The sequence below is a fragment of the Natrix helvetica genome, assembly GCF_964273705.1.
Source record: "Natrix helvetica genome assembly, chromosome: 16".
Lineage (NCBI taxonomy): Eukaryota > Metazoa > Chordata > Lepidosauria > Squamata > Natricidae > Natrix > Natrix helvetica.
In genome coordinates, this window is record NC_138563.1 from 7,086,702 (window position 1) to 7,109,612 (window position 22,911).

Genomic DNA, 22,911 nt, shown 5'->3' on the forward strand with positions numbered 1-22,911 from the left:
GGCCCTAAGGAGCCCAGGCAGGCAAGCGAGGAAGGGCTGGGAGGGGTGGGGCGAGTAGAGCCTGGCGAGGCGCCCCTTGAAGTGAGTGACATTGAGTTCGCCACGCCCACCCAGTCACATGACCACCTTGCCACGCCCACCCAGCCAGGCATTACACAGCTCATATTAGCGGTCCGCATAATTTAAAATTATGAATTTAGTGGTCCCTGCGGTCCAAAAGGTTGGGGTTTTACAGCCCCCTCCAAGTTGTTTACACAGTCAGCATATTGCCCCCAACAATCTGAGTCCTCAGATAACGCCCTGCCATAATTCAGACACAGCCTTTCGTGCTCACCTGCCTTCAGCCACCTCAGCAATGGAATAGCTGCATTCCCACAACGTGTTTAATCCACTTTCTGAATTCCCTCGGCTTCCTGGATTCAGCCAGGGTGTCAATCCTGTGAAAAGAAGGACGTGACATTTGAGGGGGCTGCCCCGAAGAAGAGGGGAGGTTCAACTTATTCTCCAAAGCACCACAAGGCAAGGCAAGACGCAACAGATGGAAACTAATCAAGGGGAGAAGCAACCTGGAAATAAGGAGAAATGTCCTAAACGGTGAGAAGGATTAATCAGTGGAACAGCTTGCCACCAGAAGTTGTGGGTGCTCTATCCCTAGAGGTTTATAAGAAGAGATTGGACAACCATTTGTCTCCTGCATGAGCAGAGGGCTAGACTAGAAGACCTCCAAGATCCCTTCCCTCTGTTATTCTGTTTACACAAGTCCCCATCTCCCCTCTTTCCAGGTTGGCTCAAGGGGTGACTCCAGCAAAAAAAAAAAAAAACCCACACAGTGCAAAGATATTATACCCTGCATCTTGTGTGAATGCAGCAGCTCCCAGGTTCCCAGTTTGACATAAATGTTGATTCCCTTTAATTTCCACCACGAGGTTCGGGCGTCCCCTGTGCTGCTGTTTCCTTCTAGGAGCTGAACCTCTTTGGCCAAATTTCCTCCTGTGAAGAAGGAGACAGTTTTGGCTTGGAGATCTGGACGTATGTGAGGCCCCCGAGACGGGCTGGACATGTCCCATCAGTCAGTCCTGCGTCATGCGCTGGCCAAGCCCCAGATCTTGGTGCGCCTTTCGGCATTCCACAACGGGACGGGCGCGCAGGGAAGAGGGAGCAAAGCTTATCCCCCCCCCCGGCAGGCCAGGGGGGGATGCGTGCACACCCCCGCGTGTGTGTGAGTGTGTGACTTTGCACCAGGGTTCTCCAAGGACACAGGAGCAGCCTTATATGTAGGAGGAGGAGGAGGAGGCGTGAGCTGGCTGGCACAAGGCCAGGGAAAAAAAAAAAAACCTGCTGCTCCGGCTTTGCCGTTTGCAGCTCTTTGTTCCCATAGACGGGAATTTCACCCTGCATCTTGCAGGAGGGGATGCAATGCCGCTGGGCGTGGAAGACGGTCCGTTCACCTTTACAGTGTGTGTGTGTGTGGGGGGGATTTGAAAAGGTGCAGCACAGTTGCCCCTTTTAAGAAAGGGGGTCAGATGGGGCGGGGGGGGGGGAAGGACATTTATCTGGGGACGAATGACAAGGTTTCAAAAAGATGTTTCCCCAATCTTAGCTAGACTTGGTGGGCGGCAACCTTCCAAGGGTTGGAGAAATGCTCCGGCGTTGTTTTATTTTTATTCTTTTATTTATTCGATGGCCGTTCTAGCAAGTCCCGGCTGTATTGTGATGCTAATCATGTTTATACCAAAGAAGGACAGGAATCCCTGGCCGTCCTCAGGCTCCTAGGCAGCCCAGTTGCCAACCGGAGAGGATGCTGAGGCAGCCAGTCTGGTGACCCAAAAACACATTTTCTGGGGGGGGAAAAAAAGCAGGAATAATTTACATTGCCTACTGCATTATTAATGCTTGGAGTCTGGTCCTTCGGCGTTTTGACTTGGAGCTGGAAGAAAATGCAGCAGTATTTGCTGCGTTGGCCCAGGCAAGTGCACAAAGCAAGACTGTCACTTCCGTCCCGCTTAACTACAAAGCCCATGGTCCCAGACTACAGGCAGGCTCGGCTTACAACGGTTTAGGGACCATTCAAGGTGACAACGGCACTGAAAAAAGGGACTCACGGACGTTTTTCACAGTTACGACCTTTGCAGCATCCATCAAAATTCAGACGCTTGGCCACTGACTCAGACTTACGACCGTTGCAGTCTCCCAGGGTCAGGTGATCCCCTTTGGCGACAAGCAAAGTCAATAGGGGAGCCATATTCACTTAACAACCTGTATCAACTGCAGGGATTCATTTAACAACTGCGGCAGGAAAGGTCGGAAAACGGGTGCAAAACTCACGTAGCAAATGTCTTGCTTAACAACAGCAATTCGGTGCTCAATTGTGGCCGTAAGTCAAGGACTACCAGCACATGGAATTCTGAGCAGAGGGGAGGATTTTGGGAGAGAGCCATCACTTTCCCATTCCTTAGCACTTTAACAACTCAACCATTTCTAGAAGCACCAGCACGCCTGTTTCTAGAATCCCCAAGCCACCAGCGGGGCATGATGGTCATTGTAGTTCCACCTTACCCGGTTGTGGCCCGCCACCAACCAGTGGAGCTGGCAGCCGATTCGGACAGTGAGGAGGTTAGGGAGGAAGATGGGCCAGTCCTGGAGTCTGGGGAAGGCTCTGAGGAGGGCTCTGTGTCGGAGGCAGAGAGGGGGTCAAGGCCGTCTGACAGTTATCAGCTGCCTTCGGAGTCAGACATCAGTGAGGCAGAAGAACAGCTGGGGCCTGTTCCTAGTGTGCGCATGCGCAGAGCTGCCAGGCATGAAGGGAAGAGCTAAAGAACAGGGGTCGACTTGGGAGTAAGGCCACAGGTAGACTATGAATGGCCCCTCCCAGAGGAAATAAAAGAGGAGCAAAAGAGGAGTGGAGTTTGCAGGAGACAAATTAGTTCACTTAATTGGTTTGTGACTCTCTGAGGCTCCTTGCAAAGGTTTTGCAGAGATCGGCCTGGCAGCTCTCCAAGCCAGAGAAGGTCTGTGACCGTAAATCCTCCCTTGAAAGACTTGGATGTGAAGGAGCAGAATTCACAGTCAATTAATAAAAGTGTTTTTTTGTCGGGACCAGGCTCTTGGGAAGCCCAGAAAAGGCACCAAGTTGGAAAACCCAGTAACAAGAGGCGCTAAGTTTGAGCCCAGTCCAAAACTTTCCAGAGGCGCATGCTCTGTCTGCTACCTCTTAAGGAAGACAAAGGCTCTCTGTACGTGCTCAGTGACCGCTCGCTGGCTCCTGAATTTTAGCAGAGGATGTTTCCAGAAGGAAGGCCTGATTTCCCAAAGCTTGCAAAATTGCAGATGTCCTCTTAGGCCAATATCCTGTCACAACCTCCCCCCACACCCCACGCATTTCTTACATCCGCTCATTAAAAAATGCGGAGCATTGGTCCCTCGTGACTTGGGAGAAGCTGCTGTTGTTTTTGAGATTCACAGCTGCACAGATGCAACAGGAAACTTTCTGGGGATTCACTGTCCGGCCTCCGCTTCCCAGAGTGACCAGGGATCATCTGGGGAAGCTTGCAAAACAAGGCCTGAAACTGCAGCTATTTTGGTAAATGTGTGTGTGTGTGTGTGTGTGTGTGTATGTATATGTATGTATGTATATGTGTGTGTGTGTGTGTTATATTTGTGCTGATAAATAAATAAAGGGATAAATAGCAAAGGCAACATTAAAAATAAAAATATGGTTTTCTGCCTGGATGGTCTTCTGTAATGAGCCGAAGGACAGAAAGGGGGAGTAGTGAGCTCCCTCCCATATTTGGGCATACCAGGGGTTGTAACACAAATACACACACACACACACACACATATATATGCTGGTTTTGTTGTATTCGGGTCTTTTCCCGTGTAGGATTGAGATTGTCTTGGCAACGTTTCGGCAAGATCTCACTTGCCATCTTCAGGCTTGGTCTTAAATGGGAACGGAGCTGCCGTCTTTCTGTAAATCTTGGTGGGAGGGCCATGATTGTTAAGCGAATCCATGCAGATGTTACGTAAATAATCATGTGGTCATTAAGTGAGTCTGGCTTCTCCCATTGAGTCTGCATGTTAGAAGCCAGCTAGGAAGGTTGCGAATGGTGATCATGTGACCACCGGATGCTGCAACCGTCGTAAGTTCATGCCAGTTTCCAAGCACACAAATTTTGATCACCTGACGCTGCAACAGTTGTAAATGCGAGGATCTGTCATAAGTCACTTTTTTCAGTGCCGTTGTAACTTCTATTGGTCACTAAATGAATGGTTGTAAGTCGGGGACTACTTATACAGACATCTCTTAAGACTGGTTGGCTGGTCGGTTTTACACCTGGTAGCAAATTTTAAACACAGTTTAGCAAAACAGCAAAGCTGTCCGAATTCCCAACAGCCTGTGAACTGTGTGAACTATTAACTTATACTTATGTTGGTGAGGAAGAGGAACGAAAGAGCCTCTTGATGCGGGTGAAGAGAGAGTGCAAAAGTTGGCTTGAAACTCCACATTAAGAAAACTAAGACCATGGCATCCGACCCTCTCAATTCCTGGCAAATAAATGTGGAAGAAATGGAGGGAGTGAGAGATTTTATTTGCCTGGGCTCCAAGATCACCGCAGATGGGGACGGCAGCCAAGAAATGAAAAGAGGCTTGCTCCTGGGGAGGAAAGTGATGGCGAATCTAGACAGCATCCTAAAAAGCAGAGACATCACCCTGCCAATCAAAAGTGCATCTACTCAAGGCTCTGGTTTCCCCAGTTGCAACGGATGGCTGTGAAGGTTGGACCATAAGGAAGGCTGAGCGCCAAAGGATGGAGGCCTTTGAACTCTGGGGCTGGAGAAGACTCCTGCATTGAGTCCCTTGGACTGCAAGGCCATCCAACCGGTCAGTCCTAGAGGAGATCCACCCTGGCTGCTCTTTAGAAGGCCAGATCCTGAAGAGGAAACTCAAATGCTTTGGCCAACTAATGAGAAGGAAGAAGGACTCCCTGGAGAAGAGCCTCATGCTGGGAACGATGGAGGGCAAAAGAAGAAGAAGGGGACGGCAGAGAAGGAGGGGGCTGGATAGAGTCACCGAAGCAGTCGGCCTGAGCTTCAATGGACTCCAGAGGATGGTGGAGGACAGGAAGGCCTGGAGGAACGTTCTCCATGGGGTCGCGATGGGTCAGACACGACTTTGCAACAACAACGTTGGTGAAAAGGAAACACACAAATTGTTTGAAAGGAACAGAAAATGACAACTTGAACACAGAAGGACAAACAAGTCCTCGACGTACGACCCCAATTGAGCCAAAAAAGTTCCACTGCTAATCAAGTCAGTTAAGTGAGTTTTACCCCATTTTACGACCTTTCTTGACACAGTGTTTAAGTGAATCACTCCAGTTGTTAAGTTGGACACAGGGTGTTAAGTGAGTCTGATTGTTTGATAGACGTTTGCAAAATGGGATCCCATGTCCCCAGGACACGGCAACCGTCCTAAATATGAATCCACTGACAAGCATTTGAATTAGGATCAGATGACCACGGGGTTGCTGTAATGGTTGTAAGTGTGAAAAACGGTCATGTTACTTAACCTTGAACGGTCACTAAACAAATGTTTGTAAGTCTAGAGCTACTATTTTTCAGGATAAGTCCCAAATCACTGTGTGAATCCACTTGGCTTTGATGCTGCAATCATTTATTCAGTTTCTTTCTTTTTAATGTTTTAAAAATTATGTCGATGTCAGCAAGGAAGGAATTTAAATCTGCTAACGCTGCCTCGCTTTGCTTACGGAGGCTGTCCCTAATTTTTTTTTTGCTTCAAATTAAACCAGAAATGGTGTCTAATTTATTCCTGATTTATGCAATTCTGCTCCAGTAATCTGTTTTTCATGCGGTCTTTCTATTAGCAATCTGGAAGATGCTTTTTCTTCTTCTTCTAAATATCCAGGTGGATTGGGACTGAATTGAGAGATAGCAGGAAATATGTTTTCCTCTCAAAGAAATCTTTTCTTTAACTCCCAAAGAGAAATAGGCATCTGAATCATTTTTTTTCCATTTCATTTACAAATGTATTTTGGGTGGGGTTTGTTTGTGGTGAGTTCTGCGTAAGCATTTTTTGGGGAAATGCAAAATCTCCACTTTTGAGCAATCAGGGAAAAAATAAAAATTGAATAGCCAGGTCAGACCTTGCAAAAATTACTTTTTTAAAAAGGTATTTTTATTTTTGTAGGAAGTAATAATGGAAGGGATGGAAGGGACCTTAGAGGTCTTCTAATCTAACCCCCTTGACTTATACAATTGAGCCCCAACATTTCTCTAGCTAAGTGAGACAGTTGTTAAGTGAATTTTGCCCCACTTTACAACCTTTCTTGCCGCTGTGGTTATGTGAATCACTGCAGTTGATAAGTTTAGTAACCCGGTTGTTAAGTGAATCCGGCTACTACCCCATGGACTTTCCTTGTCAGAAGATCGCAGAAGCGGATCACGGAATCCCAGGACACTGCAAGGGTCATAATTACATGCCAGTTGCCAAGGGTCCAAATTTTGATCATGTGACCATGGGAATGCTGCAGTGGCCATAAGTGGGAAAAGCGGTCATAAGTCACTTTTTTTCAGTGCCGTCATAACTTTGAACAGTCACTAATTGTTGTAAGTCGAGAATTATTATGTATTAATAACAAAGTTTCCCATGAGCTAAGCTGGACCCTTGGCAAGAGAGACAGATAAGCCTTGACCTACGATCCCTTCGACTGTTCAAAGTTACAACAGACCCCCCCAAAATCTACTTAGGACCCAATTTCGAAGTTATGACAGCCAAATCTCTCCAACGAAGTTGTTAAGAAGAGATTGACTAACCATTTGTCTAACATGGCATAGTTTCCTGCCTAAGCAGGGGGTTGGACTAGAAGACCTCCAAGGTCCCTTCCAACTCTTCTATTCTATTCTTTTCTATTCTATTCTGTTCTGTTCTATTCTAATTCTATTCTATTCTAATTCTATTCCGAATGCTATTCTGTTCTATTCTGAAACCTATTCTATTCTGTTCTGTTCTATTCTAATTCTATTCTATTCTAATTCTATTCTGAAACCTATTCTGTTCTATTCTGAAACTATTTCTATTCTATTCATTTTGGGTGCTTGGGTAACCAGCTCAACCAGTACAGCCATTTGCAGCATCCCACAGTCACATGACCACGTTTCCCCACCTTTTTTTGCCGTTTACTTTCGATTTCCAGCAAAAACAAAAAACAAAACCACCCAGTGGATAAAATTGATTTGTTTAATGATCAAGTGTTCACTCACTGCAAAAACAATAATAAAATTGGATCTGGTCAGGTGTTGATCCGCTTCCGACTGTAATTCCTGGCCTAATTATGGTTGTAAGTCAAGGACTATCTGTATTGCCCTTTTCGGGGACATTTTTTTTTTCATTTCACAAGTAGCTTTCCATTCCCCAGGATTTCTTAGTGGTCTCCCATCCATTTGGCTAATTCCTGGCAGAAGGAATGCTGGGAATGGTAGTCCAGTCAGTTGGGAAAGGAGCACACTGGGGATGGCAGCCTCGGCCAGAGGAGGGAACGAAGGCTCCAAGTGTTGTTGTCGTTGTTGAACTTTGTGCAATGGAAGTGTGTCCATTGCAGTGAGTTGCTGCACACAGGAAATGTTTCTTCCTCCCCTCCTTTCTTTCCTAAGCAAGTGCTGCAATTGTTTGTGAACAATTGCAATTTGTTTTTGCACAACAATCTTCTTGCACTCTGGAGGGCCCCACACCCTGAAGCAACACGGGTGCAACCAGGAGAGGTTTCACTCCAAAAATGACACCCAAGGGCACGCCCACCCCGAAAGATCCCAACACATAACCCCCAAATTACATCTCTCTCCTAAGGGTTCTGCGTTTATCCTCTGGCGTTTGCCCAAAGATCACCCATTAATGGATGGCTAATCAGGCTTTCCATAATTAATTCAGCTTCAAAGGCCCTTTCGCAGTTGGCGGGCAGCGAGAAGTCGGGGTTGATGGAGAAAATTGACGGCGAGGGTGGACGCTTGGCCACCAAAAGGGCAAATTTTTAATTCAAGCTTTGTCTTCTTTTTTTAAAGCATAGAGGGGTGGGTGCTCCTTTCCCCCAGCCAGTGATGGACTTCATCTCCCATCATCCCCAGCACATTGTCTTAGGAGAAGACAGTTCTAAGAGGGAGCAGCAGGATGTTTGCAAGGTAGAATGCCTGGTGCTCTGCAGCCTGAAGCAAACGCCTGACAAAAACCCCTTTGATTAATTTCCTGTGAATTCTGCTCATTCACATCCAGAAAAGTCTTTCAAGGGAGGATTTACGGTCACAGACCTTCTCTGGCTTGGAAAGCTGCCAGGCCAATCTCTGCTGTTAGGTTTGAGAATACGTTGAGACCTTTCTTGCATCAGTTGTGAACTGAATTGCTGCAGTTGATAAGTGAGTAACCTGGATGTTAAGTGAATGTAGCTTTCCCCATTGAGTTTGCCTGTCCGAAGGTTGCAAAAGGGGATCACGTGACCTTGGGACACAGCAACGGTCATAAATATGAACCAGCTGCCAAGCATCTGACTTTTGATCATGTGATTGTGGGTATACTGAAAGGGTCATAAGTGTGAAAAATGGCCCTGTCCCTTTTTTCAGTGCTGTTGTAACTTTATATATATATATCAAATCCCAGTAAGGGTATGGCTAGCTGATGAGAGCTAAATAGCTTGAAATAGATCTATACTAGTCTCCCTTTATTTATCAGCACAAATACAACACAAACAGAGCAAAGGCAACATTAAAAATAAAAATATGGTTTTCTGCCTGGATGGTCTTCTGTAATGAGCCGAGGGACAGAAAGGGGGAGTAGTGAGCTCCCTCCCATATTTGGGCATACCGGGGGTTGTAACACAAATACATACATACATACATACATACATACATATATTTTTAAATTTTTATTTTAATACAAAGTATCTATCTTCCATTAAACAGTGTGTCCTCTGGGTACAACTATCTTGTGCAATAACAATTACAACCATATTCATTATTTATCTGCTCATGACTTAATAAGGTAAATGTTCCCCTCGTACATATCTGCTAGTTGTTCCCGACTCTAGGGAGCGGTGCTCATCTCCGTTTCAAAGCCGGAGAGCCAGCACTGTCCGTGGTCATGTGACCAGCACGACTAAATGCCGAAGGCGCCCGGAACGCTGTTCCCTTCCCACCAAAGGTGGTCCCTATTTTACTACTTGCATTTTTTACCTGCTTTCGAACTGCTAGGTTGGCAGAAGCTGGGACAAGTCACGGGAGCTCACTCCGTTATGCGGTGCTAGGGATTCGAACCGCCGAACTGCCAACCTTTCTGATCGACAAGCTGTGACTTAGCCATTGAGAGACTGTGTCCCTTCATGACTTAATACTGATATATCTGATACTATAACAATCCTCTTCTTAACTCATTTGATTCCATTAAAATATTTTCTATATTTCACTAATCTACTTTCTTTTCTAAGTTTCATATTTGTTCTCTAACCATGGGTAGACTAGTTCCCATGTAATATAATATTCAGTTTGTTCCTTCTCTTTAATTGCAAGTGTTAACCTATCCATTTCTGCCCATTCTAATATTTTCCTAATCACATTCTCATCCGTAGGAATCTCTTCACTTTCCCAGTGTTGTGCCCATACAATCTTAGCTGCTTTTTTTACGTGCTATTACAACAAGTGCCATTGTAACTTTAAACGGTCACTAAATGAACTGTGGTAAGTCAAGGACTGCCTGTACTTTTAAACATTTCAAAAGTCAGGAACGGCCAGGAAGCTGAGGACTCCCCTGTAATTTGGATGGCTGTATCCTTCAGAGAAAATGTCAATAAACTGTAGCCGTCTAGTGTTACCCTCACGCTGATTGCGTTGGCACAAAGCGTTCACCATGTGTGAAGCAGCTGCTTTCCTTTTAAACAGCATCTCCGCGCAAGATAGCAAGTGAAGTCACTGTGACTTTTAAATCTCCTTTAAGTCCTGCACTCAAGGGAATACTAAGGGCTCTGGAGCAGAGAAGGAACCTATTGGGAATCTTTCCTCTAGAAAAGCTAGGAAAAAAGTGGGATAGACAGCTCCACCACCAGATGGATTCGCAACTGGCTGACAAGTAGTCCTTAATGGGTCCAAGTCTACATGGAGAGAAGTAAGCAGTGGGGTAACCACAAAGTTCCTTCTTAGGACCAGTACTCTTCAATATCTTCAGAGAATAGAAGGGGAACTTACCAAATTTGTAGATGATACTAAGCTGGCAGGAATAGATAGGCTTAAGATCCGGATGGATAATGGCAGACTTGAACACTGGGCCTTATCTAACAAAATGAAATTCAATGTTGAGAAAAGTAAAGACCTACACTTAGGTAAAAAAAAACACCAAAAGTACACATAAACTGGATGAAAGCAGGCTTCTTAATAGCAATAACTATAAGAGGGATCTTGGAGTCTTAGTGGACAACCAGCTAAGTATGAGCCAACAGCCAAAAAAGCCAATGCAATCCCAAGTTACATTAATAGAGGGATACAATGAAGAGCAAGTGAGGTAGTAATACTTACTCTATAAAGCCCTAGTAAGACCACACCTAGAGTACTGTATCCAGTTTTGATCACCACACTATAAAAAGATGTTGAGACTCTAGAAAGAGGGCAGAGAAGAGCAACCAAGATGATGAGGGGACTGGAGGCTCAAACAGATGATGGACGGTTGCAGGAACTGGGCCTGGCTAGTCTAGGGAAGAGAAGGACCAGGGGAGACAGGAGAGCATCTTCCAATATTTGAGGGGCTGCCACAGAGAGGAGTTAGGGGGTCAAGGTATTCTCCAAAGCACCTGAAGACCAGACATGGAATAATGGATGGAAACTGACCAAGGAGAGGTTCAACCTGGAAATAAGGAGGAATTTTCTGACAGTGGGAACAATCAACCCATGGACCAGAAGTTGTGGGGGCTTCATCCCTGGAGGCTCAAGAAGAGATTGGACTGCCATTTGTCAGAAATGGTGTAGGGTCTCGTGCTTGAGCAGATGGTTGGACTAGATGACCTATAAGGTCCCATCCAACTCAGTTAATTTGTTAAAAGTTTATTACTCAGGGGCTCAATTGCATCACGTCCTCAGTGTCAATTTTTGCATTCATGCAACAGGTTAAACCTGTGTTAAGAAACCCGATGTGCAAATAAACATTTTTTTCTGCTTTAAGGGGATGGGATGTTCACCCAATGGATTAGAGAAGACCCGGGCCAAAATCGTGACGTGCTTTGGAAAATAGGTGGATCCCCCCTTCTTTGTGGCAGCCCCTCAAATATTGGAAGGCTGCTATCATGTCCCCCCTAGTCCTTCTTTTCATTAGAGTAGACACACTCAATTCCTGCACCCGTTCTTCATATGCTTTAGCCTTCAGCCTCCCCCCTCACCCCCAATCATCTGTGTTGCTCTTCTCTGCAGTCTCAATGTCTTTTTTTATGATGTGGTGATCAAAACTTGGACGCAGTATCACCAAGGTTTTGTAAAGTGGTATTAACACTTCACGTGATCTTGATTCTATCCCTCCCTTAAGGCAGCCTAGGAGTGTGTTGGCTTTTTTGGCTGCTGCTGAACATTGTTGCCTCATATTTAGAATATAGAATAACAGAGTTGGAAGGGACCTTGGAGGTCTTCTAATCCAACCCCCTGCTTAGGCAGGAAACCCTACACCACTTCAGACAAACAGATATCCAACATCTTTTTAAAGACTTCCAGTCTTGGAGCATTCACAACTTCTGGAGGCAAGTTGTTCCACTGATTAATTGTTCTGTTAGAAACTCTCTCCTTAGTTCTAAGTTGCTTCTCTCCTTGATTAGTTTCCACCCATTGTTTCTTGTCCTGCTCTCAAGTGCTTTGGAGAATAGATTGACTCCCTCTTCTTTGGGGCAGCCCCTGACATATTGGAACTCTGCTATCCTGTCTCCCCTGGTCCTTCTTTTCATCAAACTAGACATGCCTAGTTCCTGCAACTGTTTTGTCATATGTTTTAGCCTCCAGTCCCCTAATCCTCTTTGTTGCTCTTCTCTGCACTCTTTCCGGAGTCTCAACATCTTTTTTTATATCATGGCAACCAAAACTGAATGCAGTATTCCAAGTGTGGCCTTACCAAGGCCTTATAAAGTGGTATTAACCTTTAACGTGATCTTGATTCTATCCCTCTGTTTATACAGCCTAGAACTGTGTTTAAATGATTGTCCATTGAATTCCCTCTCAGTTACTGGCATTAAGTCAAGTTTCACGTAGCCTGTATCTATAACATTGGTTTTTCTTGCCTATATCTTGCCTTGCTTTTCTCTACATTGAATTTCATTTTGATAGCTAGGACACAGTGAACTGAAGAACTTGAAGGCAGACAGAAATTGACCAGAAATGGTCAAAAATTGCAAGGAATACGGCTTAGAGATGCTTTTTCCAAGAAATCTCTCGTTGGCTTGCCTAATGGCCAAATGATCATCCAGCATTTAAAATAGATCGGAGTCCTGCAGAAAAAATAAAATAAAAGGCAGCCGCAGCTTAAAATAAAAACCCGAAACATGTTCTTGATAGAGCCGAGTTAGAATTTCATGCTTCCCCCCCACCCCCACCAGACCTTTAAAAGATGAGAATGAGAAGTCTGGATTGTTTCCAGTGGCAGAGAGTTCCACAGGCTTAGGCCCATGATGGAAAAAAACCCTGACCTGTGCTGCTTATGGTTTGATGGTGGTCCCGAGAGAGGAGTTTAGAGGGCAGCGTTAAAAATTAGGTTTTAATCAATTGGTGTTGCAGTTTATACATCTGTAGTTTTTGCGCTAAGGGTGACTGGCAAACTGTCAGCGAAGATTTAATTCTCCTGCATGCCTCAATCAATGGCAGAAAGGGAAAAGCCGTTCCGTTGTCCGTTCGTGCTGGTTTTCATTCTAGTTCATGAAGGAATTGGGTGAAATCAGAGGAAGCTTTGTAGCTGGACTTATTCTTCATTTGGCAATAAGTTTTTGGTAGTCTACAACTTCGCCACCCTGTGCATGTACGGCAGAGACCCAAAAACCAACTGGTCGAGGGGAGGCACATGCGCCTGTGCCACCTTGCGTGCCCAGAGAGAGGCTGCTGCATGCCACCTCTGGCACGTCCGCCATAAGTTCGCCATCATGGGTCATTTTCACTCTCTCATTTATGATCTCTCTATCTCTATTATCGGTCCATCCATCCATCCATTGTCTATCATATGTCATATATCTGTCTGTCTGTTTCTCTCTCCCTCTCATTTCTTAATCACCTCTCTATCTCTATTATCCATCCATCCATCCATCCATCCATCCATCCATCCATCCATCCATCCATTGTCTATTATCTATCTGATATTCAGTCCCAGGGTAATTGACTCTTCTTCAGAATTATGACCTTTGCAGCATCCCCATGGTCATGTGATCAAAATTCAGACGCTTGGGAATTGACTCATATTTATGACGGTCGCAGTGTCCCCGGGGTCACGTGATCCCTTTCTGCGACCTTCTGAGGAGCGAAGTCAATGGGGGAGCCAGATCCACTTAACAACCGCATTACTACTTTTTATCAACTGCATTGATTCACTTAACAACCGTGGCAAGAAAGGTCATAAAATGGGGGGGGGGGAATAGCTCGCTTTCCAAATGTCTCACTGAACAACATACATTGTGGGCTCGATTGCGGTTGTAAGTTGAGGACTACCTGTATTGGAAATGCATCCCCCCAAAAAAAAACCCACAAGAAAGATTTAAACTGAAACCCCATACATTTCTATTTAACCTAATTCCAGGGGAATAAAATTATGGGGGGGAAAAATAATGCCAACCGTTTACCGAGGTGCCTGCTCGCCGTAGCAGAATAAACTTAGCACAAAATTGGAAAAAAATTGGAAAACTTTGCCTCAGATAGCAGAGCGTGAGACTGAAATTGGAGAATATGCTGCGGTGTCAAAACTGGGGATATATATATATTTCGATAATGGACGTTTAACTCAACTCAAGCAGGAATGGCTCCCTCACAGGCAATAGATCACTGGGAAGGCAGATGTAGACACCTGGAATATCGTTTTGAGGGCTCAGCTAGGAAGTAGCATCTCTTTCTAATGCACGATGCAAAGGTCGACTATCTAAACGATGCCCAGCCGTTCAGGATACAGGTGGAAATGGAGAAATGGAAAATCTATCGTGTAAATGCAATTTGTTTTTCCTTTTTTTCACTGTGGTCTTTTAAGATGGAAACAGAGTGGTCTATTTGTTTGCTTGCTTTATCTTTCTCCCTCCCCACTCCCTAGTTTCTATCGTATTGCAATATTTTAACAATAAATGGAGGACTTTTAAAAAAAAAGCAGCCAGAGAAAAAGAAATCCTCAAACAATTTGAGAATATGGGAGATCTCCTGAAGTTTCTTTGATATAAGCATGCCTGTTTTTTGGGCGTTTTGAGGCCAGTTTTTGGGCCGTTTTCAGGCTCATTTCAGGCCATTAAGAGAGCCGTGGAGGCCACTTGGAGGTTTGTCTGTGTCCTGAGTGGTGCAAATGGTTCCTGTAGTCTGCAATTTTTTACCCTCTGGAAATCCGTTCCTTATTCCCACACCATTCCAAGGCTGTTCATCCCAAATTGTATAGCTAAATGTCTGTAGAGATTCTCCGTCATCCAAGGTCCTGGATGTCCCAAAAGTGCCTTTTTTTCAGGAGGCAACTGGACTTTGTTTTTTCTTTGAAGGCGTTTCGCTTCTCATCTAAGAAGCTTCTTCAGCTCTGGCTGGATGGTGGGGAATGGAAGGATTTATACTCCTTGCAAACAGCTGGTCATTTGCATCCTTTTAGAGGGTCGTTGAGGCCACTTGGAGGTTTTCTTCAAAGAAAAACTAGGAAGTCCAGTTGCCTCTTGAAAAAAGCACCTTTGGGACTACCCGTACTGATACTTCTAGTCCTCTTGAATCAGATATGACTTTTAAATGTTCCATCTCCCCTAGGTGTCGCTCGATTTGCCGACAGAGGTTGCAGCCTGGGGTTGATTTTTGAGTGACAAGATCCCATAGCCAAAATGTCGGCAACACTAGACTTGGAAAAAGGATGCACGGTGGATGAAGTGCTCCATGGATGCATCGAAGCCTTTGGTAAGGATGACAGTTCTCAAATGATGTCACTGCAAGTGAGAAATGATCATCATAAATCCCTATTTTTTCAGTGCCGTGGTGTCTTCTGACGGTCAGTAAAAGAATGGTTGTAAGTCGACGACAACCTGTAAGTTTGAAACCTTCTCAGAAGAAGATTTAAACAAATTGGTGGAAGAGAGTGCAGGAGAGATAGGCTATGTTTTAAATCTGATGGGCCTACATTTATCTGGGCTTATGCTTCCCCCCCCCCCCTTTTCTTCTTCTTTTGCAGACAATGAGGGCAAGGTCCGAGACCCCCAGCTGGTCCGCATGTTTCTCATGATGCATCCGTGGTACATACCATCTTCTGAGCTGGCTGCGAAACTGCTTCAAATATATCCTTCCAGTTTCTACTGTTTCTTAAGTGAACTTAGCTTAGTTTCTCAACCTTGACCCCTCTAGTCCAGCGGTCACTAACTGGGGGTCCGTGAGAAAAGTTTGGTGGTGTGCAGAAAAACGATTTGCATTTTTTATATTGCACTCAATCAGGGGTCCTCGAACTACAGCCCCTGGGATGGATACGTGCAATGAACGCTTGTGTTGCTGCAGAGATTCTCCCCCTTGGGGGTCTTTTTGTGTGGGTCGGAGGGGGGAAGATATTCCAACTTGGGGTCTGCTTCAGCCTCTTGGTGGGGGGCTTTGGGCAAATGCTGGAGGGAAGCGCCGCTGGTGGCAAAGAACCAGTTCCAGTGGGACTGCATCATGGTCTGACCATCTCAGCCCGCTGAGCCTCCGGGCACTGGCACCTGGCCTTGCAATCCCACAGATCTTCCCTCTGCTTGGAAAGCTTATGCTGGTAGTGGTGGTAAGTCGCTTTTTCACTGCTGTTGTAACTTTGAAACAGTCACAAATTACGGTAATGGTTGTAAGTCAGGGGTGTCCAAACTTGGGAACTTTAAGACTTGTGGACTTCAACTCCCAGAATTCCCCAGCCAGCCATGCTGGCTGGGGAATTCTGGGAGTTGAAGTCCACAAGTCTTAAAGTTCCCAAGTTTGGACACCCCTGTTGTAAGTGGAGGGTAGTGAACTAGTCTACATCCTATTGCTTTGTAGCTGTCCCTTGTTTTTGCAACAGTCAAATGGCTATGATTGTTTTTAAAATGATGTATGTATTCCAATTTAAATTTAAATGATGATTATGGTTTTTAAAAAAGATATCTGTTTTTCACTGACCGTAGCAGAATGAACTCTCCCGCTCTTTAGCAAAGAAAAAAAATTGAATTTTTTTTTAACGTTGGTCTATTAAATCCCAAAGCTGTGAGCTAGCGATATTACAGTAATATAATTTGCTGTATGAATTAAATGGAAAGAGAGATCAGCATTCTCAAACTGGGTAGCGTGAACATCTCTGGAATACTAAAGCTGTACTCCCGGATCAGACACTGTCCAGTTTAATTTATTATTTAAACTTTTAAAATATATTTTACATCTTCCCTGCAAGGTGACAAGACCTACGATGCCTGAGCAATGCACAGAGGTTATGTTCGCACAACGGATTGGATTAAGCGACTAGAATTGGGTGCTTTGTGACTGTTGCGTTGTGACACCTCAGCCATTGTCTGCACGTTGTGCAATTTCCTTTCAACAGCACAGCTGATTTGATTGGGCAGTGGTTGAGAATAACAGAGTTGAGAGGGACCTTGGAGGTCCCAATATTTGAGGAGCTGCCACAGAGACGAAGGGGTTAAGCTATTTTCCAAGGCACCCGAAGGCCAGAGAGGGAATAATGGATGGAAACTAACCAAGGAGAGATTCAACCTGGAAATTAGGAGGAATTTCCTGACAATGAGAACAATCAACCCATGGAACAGAAGTTGCTTTCGGAAGTTGTGGGAGCTTCATCACTGGAAGCTTTCAAGGAGAGATTGGCACCTTTCAGAAACGGTGTGGAATCTCCTACTTGGGTGGAGGATTGGACTAGATGACCTACAAGATCCCTTCCAACTCTGTTAATCTGTAATCAAGGTCTTCTAGTCCAACCCCCTGCTTGAGCTGGAGATGCTTGTATTTTGTGGAACATGGTTTAGGGCAGTGGTGAAATTCATTTTTCATTTACTACCAGTCCTTTGGGCATGGCTTGGTGGGTGTGGCAGGGGAAGGATACTGCAAAATCCTCATTCCCCCCCCATTCTGGGGCCAGCCAGAGGTGGTATTTGCCGGTTCTCTGAACTACTCAAAATTCCCGCTACCGGTTCTCCGGAACCTGTCAGAACCTGCTGAATTTCACCCGTGGTTTGGGGCCTGAATGCATGAATGAAAACAAATCCAAATACAGGTAGTCCTCAGATTACGACCACAATTGAGCCCAAAATTTCTGTTGTGAAGTGAGACATTTGCTAAGTGAGTTTTGCCCACATTTTACAACCTTTCTTGCCACAGTTAAGTGACTCATCGCAGTTGTTAAGAATTTAGCTTATTTCTTTTTTTCGCTTGTCAGAAGGTCACAAAAGGGATCATAACTGTCATAAATATGAGTCAGTTGCCAGTCATCTGAATTTTGACTGTGAGCTTGTAAGTGTGAAAAACTGTCACAAGTCACTTTTTCCGGTCACATTGTTAACTTCAAATGCTTACTAAATAAATGGTTGTAGGTTGAGGACTATCTGCTCATGTAAGTGATGCAGAGACGTATATATTGCCTATTATCTCTTTTATTTGCTCCTTAATTCTGTCCTGAACTTATCAAGAGTCTCGCGGATCAGAAAACAGCTCCTTGCCAGTTAAGACTTGCCATCTAGTCAGGTGAGTGGTTGGGAATGTGGTTGTGGTGGTTGGAATGTGGTTGTGGTGAGCAGCAGGATGTAAACAATCAGAAAGTTAGCTATGTATACACCTTAGATGGAGTGCTGGTTTTTTTGGCTGCTGATCCATTCATTTGTCCCAAAGTTGCTTCCAAGGGGGGCAGTTTAACTTCTTGAGGGAAGCTGTTCTAATCTAGAACAAGGGTCTCCAAACTTGGCAACTTTAAGACTTGTGGACTTCCACTCCCAGCAGGGCTCGCTGGGGAATTCTGGGAGCGGAAGTCAACAAGCCTTAAAGTTTGGAGAATCCTATTCTAGGGTGTTGGGTTTCCCCATAGTGGAAAGAGACCCCTTTTTGTCCTCAGCTCCCCATTTTCTTATGCAAATAAGGAACCAGCAACTGTTGTCCCAGGAAGATTGTTTTCATGCGGTCAACAATTCAAAAAAGATGTTGAGACCCTAGAAAGAGTGCAGAGAAGAGCAAGAAAGATGATGAGGGGGCTGGAGGCTAAAACATATGAAGAACGGTTGCAGGAACTGGGTAGGTCTAGTTTAATAGAAAGAAGGACTAGGGGAGACATGATAGCAGTCTTCCAATATCTCAGGGATTGCCACAGAGATTAGAATATAATGGAATAGAATAGAATTCAGAATAGACTAGACTAGAATAGCAGAGTTGTAAGGGACCTTGGAGGTCTTCTAGTCCAACCCCCTGCTTAGGCAGGAAGCCCTACACCACTTCAGACAAATGGATGCCCTATCTCTTCTTAAAAACTTCCAGTGTTGGAGCATTCACAACATCTGCAGGCAAAGGTTGATTGTTCTCCCTGTCAGGAAATTTCTCCTTAGTTCTAGGTTGCTTCTGTCCTTGATTAGTTTCCGCCCATTGCTTCTTGTCCTGCCCTCAGCTACTTTGGAGAATAGGTCAACCTATTTTCCAAAGTACCTGAGAGCAGGACAAGAAGTAACAGGTGAAAACCTATCAAGGAGAACTCCAACCTAGAACTATGGAGACATTTCCTGACAGGGAGAACAATCAACCAGAGGAACAACTTGCCTCCAGAGGTTGTAGGTTCTCCACAACTTCTAGAGTTGAGGATACTGGAGAGCCACTTGTCTGGAATGGTATAGGGTCTCTTGCTCAAGCAGGAGGTTGGACTAGAAGACTTCCAAGATCCCTTCCAATTCTATTATTCTAATCCTGGAGGGCCCTGGGTGCCATATTGGGCTTTGTACATCAATAAATGTCGATTTGAAAACCTCCAGCAAGACAGAATTTGGCCAGTGCCTGAGATGTTTGAGAGAAGACAGTCCAACTCATCTGAAGATCCAGGATGCATTTTTTTGGGTGGGGAGAGAAAATCGTTTTCCTAGAAAGTCTTCACTTTTGGGGGTATTAAGTCTTCCTTATTCGTCCTGACAGGTACTGGGTCTCAGCCTTCCCTGCAGAGTTTGACCTCAACCCAGAACTGGCTGAGCAGATCAAGGCGTTGAAGGAACTTCTTGGACGGGAAGGGAGCAGACGACACAGCAATCTGATTGATATCGAGAGCGTGTAGGTAAACGGCAGGACCGGACTTGTGCGTCTCCTTCTGATCCTCCCGCAACACTTCCAGTTTGTTTAGGACAACTTCTGGCTGGATATTGTTGTGGCCTGCCAGCAGCCAGAAGAGCTGGCAACAGAGTCGGACAGGGAGGAGGTTGGGGAGAAGCATGGGCCAGTCCTGGAGGTTGGGGAAGGCTCAGACGAGGGCTCTGCGTCAGAGGTAGAGACGGGGCCGAGGCTGTCTGGCAGTGATCAGGTGCCTACAGAGCTAGACAGCAGCAAGGCAGAGGAACAGCTGGAGCCTGTTCCCAGTGTGCGCATGCGCAGAGCTGCCAGAAGAAAAGAACACCTCAGAAATCAGGGTCGACTTGGGAGTAAAGTCACAGATGAACTGTGAATGGCCCCTCCCTAGGAAATAAAAGAGGAACGAAAGGGGAGGGGGCTTTTGCAGGAAACAGTTTGTTCGTTCGGTCGTTAGATTCGTTTCAGGAGTGTGAAGATCTGTCCGTGAATCTCAGAGACTCTGTGCCCAGCCTTTCCTTGCACAGCCCCTCATTGGGAAAATATTGACATGGCAGCTTTCCAAGATAGATAAGTTCCATAGTCATAAATATTCGTTTGAAAGACTGTTTGCCAGGCCTTTAGAGGAATTCACATTTGTTTAATAAAGGGGGTTTTGTCGGGACCAGGACTCTGCCTCCTGCTTTTTTTGGGAAGCCTAGGTCAGAACAGGTGTCCTGGGTGAATTCCGGATCCAGCAGCTGCATCAGCAAAACACCAAATGTAATTCATTGTGAGAAGAATTGGATGGATTGTTGGCGTTTGAGTGGCTCTATATTTATTTATTTGTTTGCTAAATTTATTTGCCACCTATCTTGGTGTGGGGCTTTTCTAGGCGGCTTATAAAAAGGAAGAACAGATGTGAAACGAACAGAAGTAAGATAATGGAAGATACAAGAGTGTCTAAACATGGCCACTTTAAGACTGGTGGGCGTGAGATCCCAGAATTCCTCAGTCAGCCTGAGTTCTGTGAGTTGAAGTCCACAAGTCTTAAAATGGCCAAGTTTGGAGACCTCTGCAATAAACATTGAAATAGAACATAATGAGAATACATTGATTTGTTGTTGTTAATTGAGAAGTCGTGTCCGACCCATCGTGACCCCATGGACCACGTTCCTCCACGCCTTCCTATCCTCTGCCATCCTCTGGAGTCCATTGAAGCTCAGGCCAATTGCTTCGGTGACTCCATCCAGCCCCCTCCTTCTCTGCCGTTCCCTTCTTCTTCTTTTGCCCTCCATCGTTCCCAGCATGGGGCTCTTCTCCAGGGAGTCCTTCTTCCTTCTCATGATGTGGCCAAAGCCTTTGAGTCTCCTCTTCAGGATCTGGCCTTCTAAAGAGCAGCCAGGGTGGATCTCCTCTAGGACTGACCGGTTGGATGGCCTTGCAGTCCAAGGGACTCAATGCAGGAGTCTTCTCCAGCACCAGAGTTCAAAGGCCTCCATTCTTTGGCGCTCAGCCTTCCTTATGGTCCAACCTTCACAGCCATCCATTGTAACTGGGGAAACCATCGCCTTGGCTAGACGCACTTGTGTTGGCAGGGTGATGTCTCTGCTTTTTAGTATGCTACCAAAAAAGAATGATGGATGGAGAGAGAGAGAGAGAGAGAGAGAGCAGAGAAGAAGGGGGAGGTGGATATGTTGGGGGAACCCATCCCAGTTGGAGAGTTGACGATTTGGGACACTGTACAAGCTCAGGAAGTAGGTTAATTCTGTAAGTAACTTAAGCAGGTTGAGCAGTTGGCTTGGACTCTAGCAGATGTTAAGGTAAGGGATGCTTCAGGTAAGCTAATATGGCTGGCCTTCTTGTTTATTATTCTGGGTTTTTGAGTTGTTGAATTCAGGGTGTTTTTGTCTTTTGGGCTTCCCCCATCCAGCCCGACATACAAGTGGAAGAGACAAGTGACCCAACGCCACCCCGTGGCGCAGAAGAAGCGCAAGATGTCACTGCTGTTTGACCACCTGGAGTCAGGAGAGCTGGCAGAACATCTCACCCATCTTGAATACCGCTCCTTCAGCAAAATCCTGGTGAGTGGAGGGTGGGAGAGGAGGACTTCAGCTCCCATCATCCCTAGCCAGGAAGGCTCTGACTGAGGTTCCCGCACAGTCCCACCTTAAGAGGTCTAGGAGAGCAGTAGCCTTAGAAAATGCAGGTAGTCCTTGACGTATGACTACAGTGGAGTGAGTTTTGCCCCATTTTATGACCTTGCTTGCCAAAGTTGTTATGGGAATCATTGCAGTTATTAATTCGGTCCAGGGGTGGGATTCAAAAATGCAGCAATGGTGGGCGTGGCCTACTCGGCCTCCTGCACTACGGAGTGTGTGTGTGTGTGTGTGTGTGTGTGTGTGTGTGTGTTTGTCCTCCCCAGGCTTTCCTTAAGCCTCCAGGAGGGCGAAAACGGCCTCCCCCGGGCTCCAGAGGCCATCCGGACTTCCGGGAGGCCTGTTTTTTGCCCTCCCAGAGCCTCCGTGTGGGCCCTGCACTTACCTGCCATCCAAAACGGGCTGCGTGGAGACTCCTGGGAGGAGAGGGGTGGGCGGAGCCAGCCAGTCATTGCGGTTCAGCGAACCAGATGTAAAATTAACATCCGGTTCGCCCGAACCGGTCCGAGCCGGCTGAATCCCACCCTTGATTCAGTCACATGGTTGTTAAGTGAATCTGGCTTCCCCAGTGGCTTTGCTTGTCAGAAGGTCGCAAAAGGGGATCACGTGACCCCAGGACAGTGCGACCGTCATAAATATGAACCAGTTGCCAATCATCCTAATTTTGATGACGTGTGAGCATGGGCATGCCGCAACGGCCGTAACTGTGAAAAACCTTACGGTCATAAGCCACTTGTGAAAAACAGTCATTAGTCACTTTTTCTGTCCCGTTGTAACTTTGAACGAGTACTACATAAATGAGCTGTTGTAAGTCCAGGATTACCTGTCCTTTTACTCAGTCTGCCTTTGGATTATGGATTTCCTGTCTGGATGCTCTCAGAGGGTCAGATTAGGTAATCTTATCTCTTCAACCCTTACTCTTAACACTCGTACACCACAGGGTTGCATGTAGAGTCCCTTACTCTATACTCTTTATGTGCATGACTGCATTCCCACTAGTAATACTATTACTAAATTTGCACATGATACAACAGTGGTAGGACTCCTCTCTGGGGGGCGGGGGGGATGAGTCTGCTTATCGAGATGGAAAGTTTGCTTTCATGGTGTGCAGACCATAACTTGGTCCTTAATCCCAATAAGACCAAGGAGCTTATAGTGGACTATAGAAAGAATAGATCAGACCTCCAGCCCTTGCTTATCCATGGAGTGGAAGAAGTGGCCAGTTTTAGGTTTCTGGGTGTTGTCATAAAAGAGGAGCTGACCTGGGGCCTCACATTGCAGCACTGGTCAAAAG

The 22,911-nt window shown here is 45.7% G+C and overlaps 1 protein-coding gene and 1 long non-coding RNA gene across 5 annotated transcripts in view; one reads left to right on the forward strand and one right to left on the reverse strand.

The window, feature by feature from the left end:
* Positions 1-22,911, forward strand: part of RASGRP2 (RAS guanyl releasing protein 2) — a 61,102-nt gene that overhangs the window by 7,950 nt on the left and 30,241 nt on the right. For 3 of the 4 annotated variants that reach the window (XM_081968533.1, XM_081968534.1, XM_081968532.1), the window contains exons 2-6: positions 14,989-15,132; positions 15,404-15,506; positions 17,851-17,913; positions 19,336-19,467; positions 21,392-21,542. In XM_081968533.1, the coding sequence (XP_081824659.1) occupies positions 15,060-15,132; positions 15,404-15,506; positions 17,851-17,913; positions 19,336-19,467; positions 21,392-21,542 (522 nt within the window). In that variant the 5' untranslated portion in view covers positions 14,989-15,059. Of the gene's footprint in view, positions 1-14,988; positions 15,133-15,403; positions 15,507-17,850; positions 17,914-19,335; positions 19,472-21,391; positions 21,543-22,911 lie in introns of those variants that run through there. The other variant, XM_081968535.1, reaches the window with a different exon arrangement.
* LOC309400206 overlaps positions 142-22,911 on the reverse strand; it is a 66,054-nt gene continuing 43,284 nt past the window's right edge. The window contains exon 4 of the long non-coding RNA XR_014176629.1: positions 142-437. This is a non-coding gene — a long non-coding RNA (uncharacterized lncRNA). The remainder of the gene's footprint in view (positions 438-22,911) is intronic.